At 37.4% G+C, this 17,238-nt stretch overlaps 1 protein-coding gene across 4 annotated transcripts in view; it reads right to left on the bottom strand.

The window, feature by feature from the left end:
* Positions 1 to 17,238, bottom strand: part of LOC306884548 (calcium-activated potassium channel subunit alpha-1a-like) — a gene marked incomplete at its 3' end in the record, with an annotated part of 203,388 nt that overhangs the window by 59,368 nt on the left and 126,782 nt on the right. For 3 of the 4 annotated variants that reach the window (XM_079440501.1, XM_079440503.1, XM_079440504.1), the window contains exons 6-12: positions 13,371 to 13,446; positions 12,370 to 12,445; positions 11,807 to 11,977; positions 9,997 to 10,088; positions 716 to 826; positions 326 to 431; positions 105 to 187 (exon numbers count right to left, since the gene is read on the bottom strand). In XM_079440501.1, the coding sequence (XP_079296627.1) occupies positions 105 to 187; positions 326 to 431; positions 716 to 826; positions 9,997 to 10,088; positions 11,807 to 11,977; positions 12,370 to 12,445; positions 13,371 to 13,446 (715 nt within the window). Of the gene's footprint in view, positions 1 to 104; positions 188 to 325; positions 432 to 715; positions 827 to 9,818; positions 9,911 to 9,996; positions 10,089 to 11,806; positions 11,978 to 12,369; positions 12,446 to 13,370; positions 13,447 to 17,238 lie in introns of all 4 variants that reach the window. The other variant, XM_079440502.1, reaches the window with a different exon arrangement.

The raw sequence follows: 17,238 nt of genomic DNA, 5'->3' as shown, positions 1-17,238 counted from the left end.
TACATATAGGATGTCCCTAGTGAGTGTATGATGCTGCCCACAAACATTAAAATAAGATGTGCTCAAATGTGTTGATAGCAAACGCTACCCTTCACCGAACTGACCTCATGATATTAGATGCATCTTCAGCATCGGGGTCTGCACAGTATTTGTTTGCAAGAATCAAGCAGGCATCCGCTGACTCGATCTGTACAAGATGGAAAAGAAAAGGTGTTCAGAACAGCATCAAAACATCAAAAATATACTAACATTATTATCTACAATATCTCTACAATTCTGTTTCTGTATCCCGATAATTAAATTGTCAGATTTTTTCTGAGGTTACCTTTACTCTTGCTAGATCATGAGGGTTGAGGACCGATCCTTGATAGAATTCCACTTGAGTGAAGTGACGTTTGAATAAGGCTTCCAGCTCAAGATTAGGGGAAATACTAGAGTTTTGCGGGGGAAAAAAAGAAAGAAAGAAAGAAAGAAAGAGCGTTACTTTTTTGAGAATGCTTTAAGTTTATAGGAACAATTTGTCATATGTGCGCCACTAGCGCCTAACAAAAGAATGTCAAAACAACTTACTGGCTGATCTCTTTGTTATATTAAAACAGGCAACTATATTTGATTTACTTGTTTTTCTTAGTAACTTGCAGTCATTATATTCTTTACAGTGCGGGAAAGGCTCCATCAAGATTATAAAAAGTATTCCAAAGGGAATTGTACTTACTTATGAAGAAAAACAATTTCTACATTGACATCATCCCTGTCCTTGTGTAGGAAGTCTTTAAGGAAGTTGGAAACACTTTCAAGCGTGATATGACCACAGACCACAATGTGCCTGTAAGGGGGAAAATTCAGCTGAAGAGTGCAACATAAAATAAAACAAAACTCTGGCATATCCTAAAAAGGAGCATAAAGTCATAATCAAAAATGTCTTGAAAACATTAAATGTTGTGGCTTTCAAATATTCACTGTCCCTTATAGTCATAACAGCACATGTTGTTTTACCTCATATTTATAAACATGGTTTAAAACATTAAATGAAGTGCTTTGAACTTTTGAGGACAAACAAAATTGAATCTTAAGTTTTAATGTTGGACTGTCAAATGTTCTTAATAAGCCGTGTCTCTGTAGCCAAACCACCCCTGTGCTAGGACGCATGTTGACATATACATCAATGCTAACTGACAAGTATTGGAACCCCTGTCAAAAGCGGTTAAATTGTTTTTGGATCTGTGGCTGCCATGAACTCTAACCGTGACTTCTCTGGACAGGCACCGAATGAAAAACTTGCAATATATCAGATGGAACAAACAAACAGACTCAACTGGATTGTTCCAGAGGTCACGGTCTTCTGGGGCTCATTTATTCTGCCTCCATAGTAAGATCTAGTTTCATACTCTAGAGCTGTTCCAAAACCTAGTAGTGAGCCACCTTGACATCTTCTGGCTATATCAGCAGCACTCATACAGCGCTTCTAAAGCTAAGGATGCATTAACTGAACTAAGCAATAATCACACAAACAATGTTGCTGTTGTTTATACAACAGTACAAAAAACTAATTACTTGACATTGAGCATATTACATTTTAGATGCAATATAGTCAGTTGTATATTTTTGCATTGCCAACTAAAATAAAAGCTAAACAGCAGTATACAATAATGATGTTCAATTCCTGAGTGAGTTTTTTTTTATAAAGTTGGTTAAGTAATTGATTCAATGACTCGCTCTTAAAGACAGTCACTATTTGTTTTTCCTGAATGAATCAATGTTTTTGAACAAATCCATTTTATTGTAATCCTGTGATTTGCATGCGTTTCATTTTTGAACAAATCAGTAGAGTAAATAATTCAGGTAATTTACTCGTGAAGACACTCATTCATTTAAATTTCTGCATATATCAGTTTTTTTTCTTAAATCAGTAGAGTGAATAATTCAGCAGCTCACTCATGAAGAAACTCCTTTGTTAGCTTAATTTAGTTTAGTCAATGATTCAATGATTTAATTTATGAATGAATCTGTTAGTGATTCAGTGACTCACTCAAAGTCCATCACATATTTCATTACTGAATAAATCAAAGTCGTGTCGTCTTAAAGTCCTTAAAGTCGTGACGTATTGTCAAGTATGGTGACCCATACTCGAAATTGGTGCTCTGCGTTTAACCCATCCAAGTGCACACACACAGCAGTGAGTAGTGAACAAATGCACACACACACACACACACACCGTGAACACACACCCGGAGCAGTGGGCAGCCATGCTGCAGCGCCCGGGGAGCAATTGGTTCGGTGCCTTGCTCAAGGGCACCTCAGTCGTGGTATTGAGGGTGGAGAGAGCGCTGTACATTCACTCCCCCCACCTACAATCCCTGCCGGCCGGGGACTCGAACCCGCAACCTTTCGATTACGAGTCCGACTCTCTAACCATTAGGCCACGACTTCCAGTGTGTTTGAACAAATCAATTTAGTAAATGATTCAATTAAACAGTCAAGTGTCGCCACCTACTGGCACAGCGATGTAACCTGCAGAAAGAGTCACTGAAAAATCCCTCAGCTGAAGGTTGCGTTTTTAAGCCTTTAAACTATATACCAAACTACAAACTAATGCACTTTAAATTATACACCAAAGTTGTTCTCAAGAGGTTTTTTTTTTATTTCTGCAATGATCTGACTCATATAAAAGATTACGGCCCATCATTACTATCCTAACAACTTAATGGCCACTTCTATTACTGTTGCAGAACAATAAATGCTTTATTTGTCAAGCAGGGCTTCTATGCAACAGGAGGTTAAAGAGTTGAGCTTTACCCATGGGGTTTTGCGGATCACTTCACTTCCCATGCTGGATTACTCCAATACTGCTGTGGTCAAAGTCTCAAGAGCTTTAACCATGCACGGTCATCAATCTAAATCTGTCCAAACTAGCTCTCTCTTCTCTCAGCAGACATGATGTGCTCATGAGTTTACAAAGAACAGGGGCTGCTGACCTTAATTGTAACTGGGTGTATGTGCCTGTACACTCTCAGTTGTAGCAGAGGTGCTTATTTGTGCTCAGATCCAGGGCAAACATTAAGCGGATCTCTGTTTGCCGGAGGGACGCGATGAGGCTTTATGGGTGCAGTGTCTGGATGCTATCACACATAATGATCTTCACAGATCTGGCCTCTTGTACTTAATGAGTGGTAGTAATTGCACGCATGACTGTCCTGGGATGAGAAGACTGTTGAGTTGATGGCTTGGTGTAAAGCCAACAGCGTCTGGCAAAGGGGTGGCTTGATGAGAGACACATTATTCATGTTTTCCTATTTCCAAAAATGCCCGTTTGAGAGCTTTAGTTAAATCGGAGAGTTTTGTATGACAATGCCCTCACTCTTTTTACTTTAGAACAGAGTCTCTGGCATGGATACAAACACACTCTGTCTCGGCTTATGTCAGACATCTTGTCTCCATGTTTGGATGAGCTATCAGTGGTGCGTGACTATGCTACTGATTGTGTTTCACCACTGCGGGGGTGTTTTTTGTTTTTTTTTCTTCAAGTTTATGGTACTGCCAATGAAAGCAATACAAGATGTAAAATTGTACAAAAGAGTATTAGGTAAGACTGATGACATTAAATGATGCCTAAACCTTCATAACTATTTCTGTGCTTGTGTTAAAGTGCACTCAGTAATACATAAGGTCAGTAAGATTGATTAATATTACTTATATTAATATTGAGCAGAACAACTGTCACTATCTTGCAATATTACTGTATTACATATAATATCAGGATTGAACTGGTAGAATAAATTTGCATAGTAGGATTTAGCAACAGCTGATTTTTTTTAAGTACCTAATAACAAGAGAGTGATAATGTTAGCATTCAGCTGGTCATGTGATGTTAACATGAGCCTTCATGAGGCCTATTGTAAAATACAGCTTTTCTCATGCTACTGATAAGAGACTTCAATCTGAGTGTACATCAAACTATTTTACTCTAATTACTGAGTGCATCTTTAAATAATAGCACAAAGATGGAAAAATATGTTTCCTTTCAAAAAAAGTAGTGGAAGATTGTTCTACATGATTTATTTGTCTGTTGGCATTTCTTGCACTCTATTTCAAACTTCTTTATGACTGTATAATCACACTAATTTTCAGAAACAGGGGAGAGAACTAAAGTTTTTATCACTGATTAAAAACAGTATGAGTAATTGCTATGAAAAAAACATTTTAACAAGAAAAAACTAAATGTAAAATACAAAAATGTATAAACAATTAAATACTGGTGGAAAAAACAACTTAAAATCTACACACTTAAGACGTCTTCAACTTAAAATGCACACACTAACAACACTATACTGTGAACAACACACAGTGAAGAGAACACTTGGGCTACAGCACAATAAGGTGAAATAAAACAAAAAATGTGCACAAACTGAGCAAGCAAATGCAGAAGGGCAGTTACCCCGCATGCACTGTGAATCATGCCAAATAATAAAGAAAAATAAAGCACTAAAAATATGGAAATCATAACCAAAATTTAAAAGAAATTAAAAACAACAAGCTCGAACATCAGCCTCAGCAGCGAAACCATTGATACTGCTCTAATCCTTAAACTGAGTCGAACGAAAAGTCTCCGCGCTCATCACAGACTTTTATAATCAATAATGTTTTAGGAAAAGCCGTGTCCAAATGATAGCTGTGAGGAGAACGTTGTGTGATGAAAGGGGTGCATGCCCGACCTTGTCTTCAAACTAAGAGAGAACAGAGCTTGAGATGGACGAGATGTGTAGTCAATATGGGGCCAGGGCTCCATCATCATTACAATAAACAACTTGATGCAGGGGGACAATACTAAATTTAATTTGGCAACTCTTTAGCCAGTAACACCTCCTTAAACTACTGTAATTATTCAAAAACACTCCATTAGGTCATATCTGACAGCAGTTTCCCTACATATGCTGTAAAGCTGAGTATTGCTCAGAAATAGCCAGATATTCAACACTCTGGGTACCAAATGTAAAAAACAGACCTTTAAGAAACATATTGACTGACCTGCAATCTAAATAGGCAATATGGCAAATTGTAACTGCTGCACATCTCAAGAATTGGCTGGATTAAATCTCTCTTGTGTGGTTTGCTTTACATTGTCTACTTATTTAGACTACCTGCATTTTGACATATTAAATTGTAGGAAATATGAACACACAAATAAATGATCAACGCAATATTCCATGTGTTTAAGCAGAGGTTTAAGCAGTGCTCATGGCCAGTCAGTGTGGTTTGTGATGGGCACAAATGTTTGCATACCAATTATATAGTTCAATTATCCTTCTGGGACCCAGTTCTGTGAAGGATAATAGTTTCCCAATTTCTGTCAAGATACATTCTAGGCTTTACAGAGACATCACATATTTAGGAGTTATTATCAGTTATATTATCAATTATATATGATTTATTTTCAATCATTTTCATACAGTTTCTTGCAAATAAACATGGGATTTCTATGAAACAAGCACAGTTTCACAGAATTACAATTTGCCTCAAAAACACACAATGACAAATTAGACAGGTCAGGAACATCCATTTTTGTCCATATTAATACAAATGATTTTTGGTGTAATAAAGTCAGAAAGTAAACATTACATAAACAAATAAATCTGTAACATCATTTGACATATTTAAGAACTTACATCCAAAAAGGTAAATAATGTCAATGTCATAATTTCCTCACCCTCATGTCATTCCAAACCTATATTACTACTGTTTTAGTATTATTTCTATACTATTATAGTATTTATTAATATTTTGAATTCATTTTTGTTTTGTTTTATAATTGTATGTACCTTTCATTTTATTATTTTTTATATTTGTATTTATTTTCTATTTAACTTTTATTTTTTTACTTAGATTTTAGCTTCATTTTACTTACATTTTACAGAAATTATTTTATTTATTTATTTGTTTTATCTATTTAATTTATTTTTATTTGCACCATGCCCAACACACAACATGCATGAAAAAAAAGCTAATTGTGTGCATGGCATAATAATTTGCTTCCTCATTTTACTAAATTGCGTGCACAATTTACTAAATTGTTCCCTTGTGTTAATTAAATCACACGCACAATATATATATTTTTTTATTCTCTCAATTTGATTCAACTAAAACATGGCCACGCATTTTCATGCATATCACATGTGGGGCTCCATATATTTCAGTTGCCAATGCATTTAAAAAAAATTTTTTAACATGCAAAATTTTTAATCTGCATTTAAGTTTTTTTGTCTAGTAGGCTATTTATAGTTTATTTTAGCTTTCGTTCAATACAATAAGTATATATATATTTTAGAATTTAATTGTGCTGTGATATATTTTCCATAATATACACTAAAACTTTCTTTTTTTCCTGTTTGTAATGCGCCATCTTTTTTTTTCTGGGTCCCAGGAGGTTATACATAAATGCAAGATCCTGTTATATTTCAGCATTATAACTAAGAGGACAATGCAGTAAGCTGTCCAACATCACAGACTATACATCAGCCTGTCAGCTATGCATGGATAGTTCTCCACGCACACCTCATCTGAAGTCAGAGAACCAGATGACTGAACCTCTATTGATCTCACTCATTTTAATGCATTGTGAGAGGCATATCAGTAATGGCATTTCTATATGCCATTCTGTCCTCTTTTCAACTCTTCCTCCACGCATGCGGATGCCAACCCAGGCCGGGTCTGTGGGGGAAAGCGGTACCAGCTCCACGTTCTTGGTGTGGCTTAGATTCTGGAGAGAAGCTCAGAGGCGGCGCATGAGCTCAGAGTTCACTCAGGGTTTATGTCAGTTTCAGCAGTGCTCTAATGGAAACCACAGAGACCCCGACCTGATCCAACAGAACACTGCTCTATATTACAGTCATAGATCCAGATCTGAGTTCCTGTTCTGATGGTTAAACGCTACGCTGAACACACGCTGACATCAACAGCCATCACAAACCTAGCTGTTGCATGGTTTCAATAGCAGAGATTACACTTCAAACTACTGCTAGGCTCGGGACACACCATGACCCTACTGTCAGGGCTCAAATAATTAAATAAATAAATACAATTTCACTAAAACGCTAATGGCCTCTAAAAGAAACATTTCAGCTATATTACATTTTTAGTTGACAAATTGCAGATTACTTGATAAAGATGGTTGTTAAGAAGCACTTCAGTACACTTTTAACAAACATTATGTGCTGTGTTAAAGGGACTCTTTAGTATACAGACTATGATTACAATTAAAGTTACACACTACTAGTCAAAAGTTTGTGGTCAGTAAGATCTTATGCTAAACAAGGCTGCATTTATTTGATCAAAAATACTGTACAAAATATTCTGAAATATTAACTTAAAATAACCCATTTTATAATATAATTTATTTCTGTGATATTACTCCTGCCTTCAGAGTCATATGATTCTTCAGAAATGCTGATTCACTGCTCAAGAAACATTTCTTATTATCAATGTTGAAAACCGTTCCGTTGCTTAATATTTTTTGTGGAAACTAGCACTTTTTTTTTTTTCCAAGATCAGGATTTATTTGAAATTTGTAGAAATGTTTTGTACTAATGTATATATTAGAAGTTGTTACTGTGACTTACATGTATCAATTTAATGCATACTTTCTGAATAAAAATATTTCTTAAAAAAGAAAAAAAAAAAAAGAAAAAGAAATTTAGCAGCCCCAAACTCTTGAATTGTACGATATAGCTTTATGCTGTCACTCTAGTGATCCTAATTGCATTTGTCCATCACAAACCACACTAATCATAAACATAACAGTTTCTTTAATAATGATTCTCTAATTGTTTGGGGGAAGAAAGTAATGTCATCTAGTCTTTACTCACTTACAGGCTTCACTAAATTTCTTGGTTCATTATGAATCAGACAAATTACTGAGATCTGACAAAATTTTGCACATTAGACTTTAAAGTGTTAGCAACTTTGTACACCGAACATTATCACAATCAGCGTTTATTACTTTACTTACTTACTTTACTTTTGTCATTTAGCAGACGCTTTTGTCCAAAGCGACTTACAAATAAGAAAAAGTAACTAAAACTAAAAAGTTACAACTCTATAAATACTATCTACCCACATATTTAAGAAAATAAAGAAATTAAATAAAATTAACACATGCATATAACAACAACATTTCAATAATAAACATATCAATGAAAAAATTAAATAAAAAGCTACTACTATCCCTTGCCGGTGTCCCTGCCCGGTGGAGTCGCACGGTAGAGTCGATGGTCTTTACACTCTTTACTTTTTTACTTTTGTCATTTAGCAGACGCTTTTGTCCAAAGCGACTTACAAATAAGAAAAAGTAACTAAAACTAAAAAGTTACAACTCTATAAATACTATCTACCCACATATTTAAATATAATGTTTTAAATATATGTTACATGTTTATATATAATGTATGCAGCCTCCAACATTTATTCATAAACACCTACTCATGGACTTAAAAAAAATGGCTCTTGGACATTTGCGAGTTTATGCAGAATTACACTCTAAATGTGTATGCCTTTTGCACCAGCCTGAGCTTGTCAGAAATGTGCTGACAGTGGAAGTAAATATCCTGACACATTTATTTCGAGGTGTCGTGATGTGTCCGTTCATGACCTATTTAAACAATTTAAACATGCATATTTAAACAATAAGGCGAAGCCTGGTGCCTGTCTTTCTGCTCGGCCAGAGAGCTGGAGCCTACTGTAATTGCAACCAGATGCATGCATAGCCAGAGAGAAAGAAAGTGAGAGAAAGAGAGAGGCTCAGCTCTTTTGACAAGGCCTTCTCTCAACACCAGACTGCGAATCCAAACGTGGGGCTGAGGCCAAACATAACATTTCATCAATCTTGTTTCACTGACAGCGAAACGGCATCAAACAAAGGGGCTCTTAATGGCTTTCTCCTGGCTTAGTATTTGCCCTCAAATTCAGATGATGAAAGCCGGACGTGACCGTGGGCCTGTTTCACGCTGCGAAATGGGTTGGGAAATAGCACGCACGAGAGAGATAGACGGGGCTCTGGAACGTAAACGCGAGCGTTCGGGAGAATCGCTGTGCTGATGACAGGGCCGTGTTTGAGCCAGAAACGAGTGAGGGGGGGTTTTCAAAATATTCACATTCACATTCAGGGGTCATCTTTGAAAAGGAAAAGAAAAAACGGGACATGGTAAAAGTACCAAGCGGGGCAAAAAAGCAAGCCAATTGCAATGGACCAGGCATTCAGGGTGTGCGCTGACTGAAGATCAGGGCCAGAGTCATGTCACACAGAGATGAGGTGAAGCGCCAGCAGTGACGCACAGCCACAGAGGCTTTTCTCACTGCAGCATGCAAACTAAAAAGCCAACAGAAGCCCATTCACAGAGAGCATGCAAGAGATGGGTCAAGCATGATGAGCAGAAGTCAGAGAACAGAAAACTGAAACAAAGACAAGACAATGATGACACTAAGTGAACAGCGTTTTTTTTTTTTTTTTTTTTATCTGAGTATAAACTAATGATCTTCTATCATACACTGTGCTCTTTTCTATTTCAAATGCAAAACAAACACTGATTCTACGACAGCACATAACGGATGGAAAAGCAACAGTCACTGTAATGAAATTAAAATGCAGCAGATGCGTTACGGAAAAGAAGCCACGGACACAGAGCAAAGGGCATGGACATGTGGCTTCGATGGCCAAGGTCTCCAGTCACAGTGTGACATTCATTCATTCGTCTGCACTAACCCCCTCTCTATCTGAGACGGGGGCGTGTGAGTCACACAACCACACCTGGTTCTGGATTTTGACTTACTTTCTGCCTCGTGTCGAGTTATAACTCCCTCCGTATTTCTTCCGATTAAGGATGAGAGCAGCAATTTCTGGCACGTAGCGAGCAAACATGGCCTACATGCATGGAACAGAAAAAGAAAAGTGCATGCAAAGAGGGGTTCTGCTGTGACCAAAGCCACAGAGGCACCTGGAATACTTACTTTCTGCCATTTACCGCACTATAGGAACCACCATATTTCTTGCGGTTTCCTATTAACTCTATGATTTCAGGGACGTAGCTGGCAAACATGGCCTAAGGAGAAGATAGGAGACAGAAGCAGAGGCTAAAAAAGAGAGCGGAGAGACCAGTCCGTGTCTGGACTTTTTTTTTTTTTTTATCCAACCTCTGAGGTGCAGTAATTTACATGTGTCTGCTCCAAAAACAAAATGATGTAGATTGGAAATATGTCTTTTTTTTAATTAAAACAAAAAATATATATTTTACCAATCTAAAAATGTCCATTGTGCTTCTGAAAATATCTGAAAAAATTCAAATTGAGGGGAAAATGGAATAAGAGACAAAAGGCCCGGTTTGGAGACACTCCACTGGTTTGGAGACTATTTTTTTTTTTTTTAAGTTTGTCGTGCTGCCCATCTGTATTTTCTCTGACAGCACAAAAAAATGTCTTCTGAGAAGAAAGAGAAAGAAGAAAAAAAACCTACATGCCATGTTTTGTCCAACAAACACTAATGCAGAGGCAAGTGGATTTGAATAGTCCATCCTGATCGCCCACAGCTGCAAAGCACATTAAGACTCATTAGTGTGTTTCAAATGAGCTGGATGCACTTTGCAAGATTGCAGCCTTGACAAAGTTCTGTTTTATCTCCACGCTATGTGTGTTACTAGGGATCTTAATCCCCGAGTTGTCAGCCTGACCTCCCGAAAAGAGTTGTGAGATGTTCTTCACCTCTCTCTAGGGCCCTGATGCATTACGACATCTGCCTGATCAGATCTGACGGTTTACAACATTTCCATACTGAAGTCATTAATTGAACACCTGATATAAAGCAGAGCAGTGATTATTTCCAGCCCTCCTCAAAAACAAAAAGAAATAGCAGATTTCTATGGAAACGTCTGGACAGCTGGAACTTTCTGTGTCCAGTGATAGAACTGAAGCGCATCTGTCCTGCATTATGTCTATATAAGCTTCAAATGAGACCTGGGATGATCTATACCTTGATGTTGAGTGTGTTAACCACCTAAACACTAAGGCTAGGCAATATATATTGATTCTTGAATCTGAATATTTTTATGAGTCATTTCTTTTTAACTGTTTCCATGAAAGAGTTTCAAAATGACATCTTATTCAAAAATGATTCACTGTAAAATATGACCGTATGGAGCTACTTCTACCTAATCTAACCCATTGCTTTCAATAGCGTAACCAGATTCTTCATCTGAAGGTACTCTGGTGCAAATGCAATTATAAGAGTGTTTTTGGCTGCTGTTGCTATGGTGACGCTCAAGCAGGACTATGGGCCATCCGACTGCCACTGTGTTTGTTGGAATTCGGGGAAGGAAACAGAAGGATGGGATCTCCTGAAACCGCAAAACTGTTTTAAGAGAATAGCAACAACATTATCGTCAAAATACATTTCTTTAAAAAGCTAATTTAAATGCAATAAACATAATGAGGGATAGTGTCATACAGCATCTACAAAAATTTACAAAATGCATGTACATTTCATCTTAACTTGGGCTGTAATGGTCAAACAAGGTAATGGATCTTAACGGCAGGGGAGTAAACATTACAAAGACAATGGACATCTACAATATGGTAAAAACAGTGTTATAATTTGGGATTTCATGAAGACTGTGGTATGGTAAAAACAGTGTTATAATTGTGGAAAGACGACAGTTGTGAAAGTGTTAAATCACAGGAGTTTTGCATGATTTTTTTACATGGTAGTTGTTTGCATTGGGGAAGGGGAGGGGTGCAGGAGTGCCAACAAGAGGAAAAGTGATTTTACCAGACCACCGAGAATGAAGAAGACCATGAAAAGGCGTCCAAGAGTGGTTCTTGCATAGACGTCTCCATATCCCACCGTGGACATAGTGACCATTAATAAGTACACACATTCCCAATATGAGAGCGGTTGAGAGTTTTGGAAGTTTTCCCATGGATCCCCTGAGTTTTCCACCTGACAGGGGAAGGAGAGCGAAGAGTGAATTACTGACCGATCAAAACATGATCCTTTACAGCCATCTACTGTCCATAAAGAAAATCACAAGGATGAATTGTGAGAGCAACCAAACTGAGGATTTAGTGGCGATCAGAGTCTCTGCTGCCATCTAGTGGCACAGATGTCCTCTGGTGCATCCTTATAAAAACAAAACAAAAAAACACGAAAAAAAGAACCACAAAACACAGAACCTTCAGATGACCTACAACACAAACCACATACGCCACAAAGAGACAGGCGTGACGCCTGCTTAGGCGCGTTTCCTCCCACGAATCTGCATGTGCTCTCCTTTCTGTCATTTCTCCAGGGCATGGGAAGAGAGGGGGGTGTGTGTGTGTTTTTTCACTCACCAGATGAATGAATCCTGCAGCAGTGAGCCATGTGCTTATGAAGATGGAACACAGGTTCACCAGCTTGATGGAATTACTGTGAGAGACGAGAGTTACATCAAACCTCTCAAAGTGAAACGCATCACACTGACGTACAGATCAGTCAGTCATCTACTGAGCCCAACACACACACACACACGAGCGATGCCTTGACGCTGCTCGCTGGGAGTGAGCACACAGGTTATCAGCAAATAAATCAGAAGACAGTGGGATCCTGAGGATGACCGACGCATATTGGAGCTAAGTCAAGTCTAAAGGAACATTCACATTGGCGGTTCCTACTCGAATACAGTATCTGTGCCACGTTGGTGTGAATTTTGCACTATAGTCATGTCGCCTCAAATCACCACTCTCACCAAAATACGAATCGTTTCCGATCACTGCAAATCACCGTCAATGTGAACGCCCCTTCTATAGCAGCCAATGAGAGAAAATACCGTGGTGCAAAAGTACCGTCCTGTTGACAGCTGTGTCAGTTCGGTGTGATATATCTAAGCAATTTCCCCCAACTGAAAAACGAGATGGCAGTTAAAATAAATGAAACGTCCAGCGGTTTTACAACCACTGAGTTGGGTGCTGACTGCTTTTTCTCCAATTCCTTTCTGATTCATTGACATATTTACGAAATACCACTGAGGTGTCAGGAGGCACTCATCTGGCATGTGTGTGACAGCCTGCCGGAGGAGAAATCAATCAGGGGCCTGTCTGCTTCACACTCCTGCATTCATCAGGCTGGAGGGCCTGTTCTCTTACCTACAGCACGCTAAATGCACCCATATAGCATTCCGCTCAGCTACGAGCCCTGCCGACTTCTGGGTCAAAGCCTCAGAGGTGTGTGGAAAGCGATGGAAGGGACTCCGGAGACTCCTAAGGAGCTGTAGAGACTGTGTGTGTTGATGCCAGCGAAGCGGAGCTTTTGAAACTGAGAGTGAGAGAGGTGCATGATATGTTGTCGGCCTTACCTTGTTTTTAAGATATTCAAAAACTGTAAAATTTCTGAGAACTGTATCAATCTCAAGGCTCTTAGAAACCTCAGACCTGCAAGAGAAAAGAGAAAAGCAGACGAGAATCAATAAAAAGGATCGACTGTTATTGTAAAGCAATCTGTGTGTTCAAAATGGAACACCAGATAACTGCATATTGGATTCGACAAATTTTTTTTCAAGAACCCATAATTAGCACTGACAAGCTCAGTTTTGTTTCTTGCTCTGACACATTTCAAACAAGTTGATTTTGGCTTTAGTTTTAGTTTTGTACCACAGCCATGAACTAATGGTTTGCTACTTGCTAAGTGTAGTCGGTGATGACAGGAGAGTCATTACTGTATAACAGAGTATAACTGCTAAAGGTTTTTTACAAATAGGAGGATTGCATTAGTTGTGAAAAGTCACAATAATAATGTTAAATATTTAATAACCGTAATATTTTATGGGTCGGCAAAAACAGTATGTGAAACAACGGTATGCAATGAATGCAATGAGAAACATGTCAAGTTGAAACCTGCTTCAGTGCTCATAAAACACACATTTATTAAACAAACAAATTTAGTACTCTTTTTTTATTTTATAATTCAAATCAATTTTAGCAGCTCAATCAAATAATGAGTCAGAAATAAAGTCAATAAATTTTTTTTCTCAAAGTGGATGTGTACCATTCCATGCAGTGTACTCTACTTCAGTTCTGCATATTCTGGCAAATACAGCAGCTCATTCAGATATTTTTTTGTAGTGTGCACATACTTATGAAAATATTTCCAATCACAATTTCCATGACTAAGATTTTTTAAGCAAATCTAATTTACTAGCAAAGATATTGTTCGTTTCTCATACCTTTTGAAATATGCACAGAACTTGACATGTCTTGTGAGATTCAACCGTGTAAAAACTAATGTTAAAGTTACATTTTTTGTTTGTTATAAACTTCAGTCAGATGTTAAGCATGTATTATTTGAGCAATTTATTCGGGCTTCGAGCAGAGAAAGAAGAACCATGGAACAATCACACGTTTGTGTGTGTGTGTGTGTGTGTGTGTGTGTGAGCGCGAGAGATGTAGGTGCTGAAATGAGCGCATCAGGAAGCAGATTAGAGAACAATATCCCCAGCTTCAACAGACTTCTTACATAAACAACATTTTTACTGCCTTCAGCCTCAAAAACATAATCTATTCAGCAACACACCATCTTAGCTTTGCTGCAATTCGTACAAAAATGAATCAAAAAGCTTCCTGACAGGATTCACCAGTTTCTCTTTGCAAAAATATTTTTACTGTAAGTTTAATGTTATCTTCAGCAATAGGAAACAAAAACACTGCAATAAACTCCCAAAAAACTTCTTACACACAGTAAACAAGTTAAAAATTATAACCGCACAGTTTCTGCAAACACAGTTTAAAACTGATACTAAGTTCCCAAGAAAGGATGTCTTACCCCAGTTAGACAATACATGGAGGCAGTAAAAAAGTGAGTTCTGGCTGTCACTCTCTTTGCCGTCTCCTATCTGGCCTGGGCCCAACTTCACACGGTAACCATTCTGAAAAAGGTCAGCACATGACTTTTTGCGCCGGCGGCTCTCTTGAACGGTTTCTGTGACCAGAGCACCTCGTGGGCCCCGAAACACTAGCAGCTTGCTGGAGATCATGATTATGTGATCCTACTCCTTTATAAGTTCAGAAACGCAGAATGTGATGTTCCGACAGAATTTCAAAGATGTGCAACCTCAGATGTACTTGATCAAAAAAAACTAATTTTCTCCGAGAAATAATGTTTTCGTAGGCATGAACGTCAGAATGCCTCCAGAAGACTGTTTAACAACACTAAAAACCCTTCAAGCCTAGACAGTGACACCTGCCATTGGCTGAAACCCCTGATTGAAGCCACAATCTCTGACGTATTTGGTCTGATCTTTTCAGTATTAAACTCCCACGCATGTATCTTTCCTCTGACCCCTTCTCTGCTTTAGTGAGGTGACAAGCTTTTGTATACACTAAGCCCTTCTGGGATTTAAAATGAAAAGAGGAAAAAAAATTCTGAATTAATCACAGGGGTTGTACAAGCAGTGATGTTTTCTCATGCTGTTTTTTTTTAACTGATAACTGTAATACCATGAAGTAAGACTGTTATGTTAGATAAGGAAAGATTATACATTTTATAGCAATAATTGCTTTCTAAAATAAGTGCAGTAATCCTGCCGTTAAGCTCATTTGTATTCACTGTACTTCAAAGGTGTCTTCCTGATATTTTCAAGCTGTATTTCTTTCCTGTGTTGTCTTGCATCTGTAAGAAAAACATCAAAACCAAAGATCTGCTCCAAAACCTAGTGAACTGTCTGCTTAGACAGCACTTTAAAGAGACAATTCACCCCCCCTCATGTCGTTCCAAACCTGTATGACTTATATTCTTCTGTGGACCACAATAGAAGTTATTCTGAAGAATGTTGATAACCAAAGAGTTTTGGTGACCATTGACATCTATTAAAAAAAAAAAAAAGATTTTATTTTGATGTTCAGCAGAAGAAAGCAACTCATGCAGGTTTGGTAAATGATGATTGAATATTTGGTTTTGGGTGAACGGAATGCTCCGGATGCAAAGACTGCTTCAAAAGTTGTCAAAATTATATTACCTTCTAAGATAACTTATTTTGACAACATTCTAAGACAGTGTCACACTTTTTTAAGAGAGGACAATCCCACAATGTCCTCAGTAAAGCAATTAATCCAAGATGGCATTATAAACATACTTTAATTTCAAGTATCAATATAAACAGGTAAGTATCATTTAAAAAAAAAAAAAAAAAGGATTTTACACATATGTGTGTGTGCCAGATCATTCTACACTAGAACAAAGAATGAATCTCTATTGCAATTAATTATGGGTCTACAAGTCTATTGTGCACTTTGCATGAGGGAAGCTATTTTCTGTCTGTTCAAAGTCACTTAAGAGGTTTCATTTCAATTAGGGTGCTGCTTAATAGTTTAGATGAAAACAATATTGAACGTATAAAGTGCACATTGGGGCCCAAAGAGATTAAAAGGAAGTTCTTGATTTAATGCTATATCCCCTGTTCATTATGTCCAAACAACATTGCAAAATGTAGCATTTTCTGTTGATATTTGTGAAAGTGCTATATAAATAAATGTGAATTGGATTGAAATTTACATCTGTCAGTGTATTGATATTGTGGTATATCAATACTGATTTTGCTGCTATTATAAAAATAAATCAACACTAAGAATATTATTTCATTAAGACTTTCACAATCCTTTCTTGTCTTTGCACGTATGAGAGTCAAGAGAAATGCTTTAGTAAAATTGTATTTTTTATTTTTTTTGTTACAAATGAGTTCTATTTCAAATCTTCTTTCAAAAACATTTAAAAATCTTACTGACCCCAAAAAAATGGTAATGTATATGAGCAGAGGTGCCAAAACTGCAGAGAATCTGCTTGGCCGGAAGCATGTTTATATTATCTAACACTCATTCTCAGATGGCCTGGGTATGTGGAGCATTCACAGCTTATATGGATGGAACACCACTGCTATATATGCAAATATTGCTGTTTGTTACCAATGTATTATACAGTTTTGTACTGTAATTTTTTCCTTGTGTTGCATTTATTAGAGTGTCATTTCTTTAATTAGATTTTTCATTAATGTTTAATCTGCTTGACAGATTAAACATGACTACTTGTTTGAGAAGATTTGTCTAAATGAAAGAATGCAGAAGATAGCACAGCTTCATCTTCCGTATCTACATTATGCATCACTAATTTCCCATGAACCTTTGTTGAACCTGATGGCATGTTTCTGGCTCAACAGCTGAGAGGCCCGTGGCACA

This window comes from Barbus barbus (assembly GCF_936440315.1).
Source record: "Barbus barbus genome assembly, chromosome: 18".
Lineage (NCBI taxonomy): Eukaryota > Metazoa > Chordata > Actinopteri > Cypriniformes > Cyprinidae > Barbus > Barbus barbus.
The sequence above is the reverse complement of the archived record's forward strand: the minus strand, read 5'-3'. Positions and strand labels throughout refer to the sequence as shown.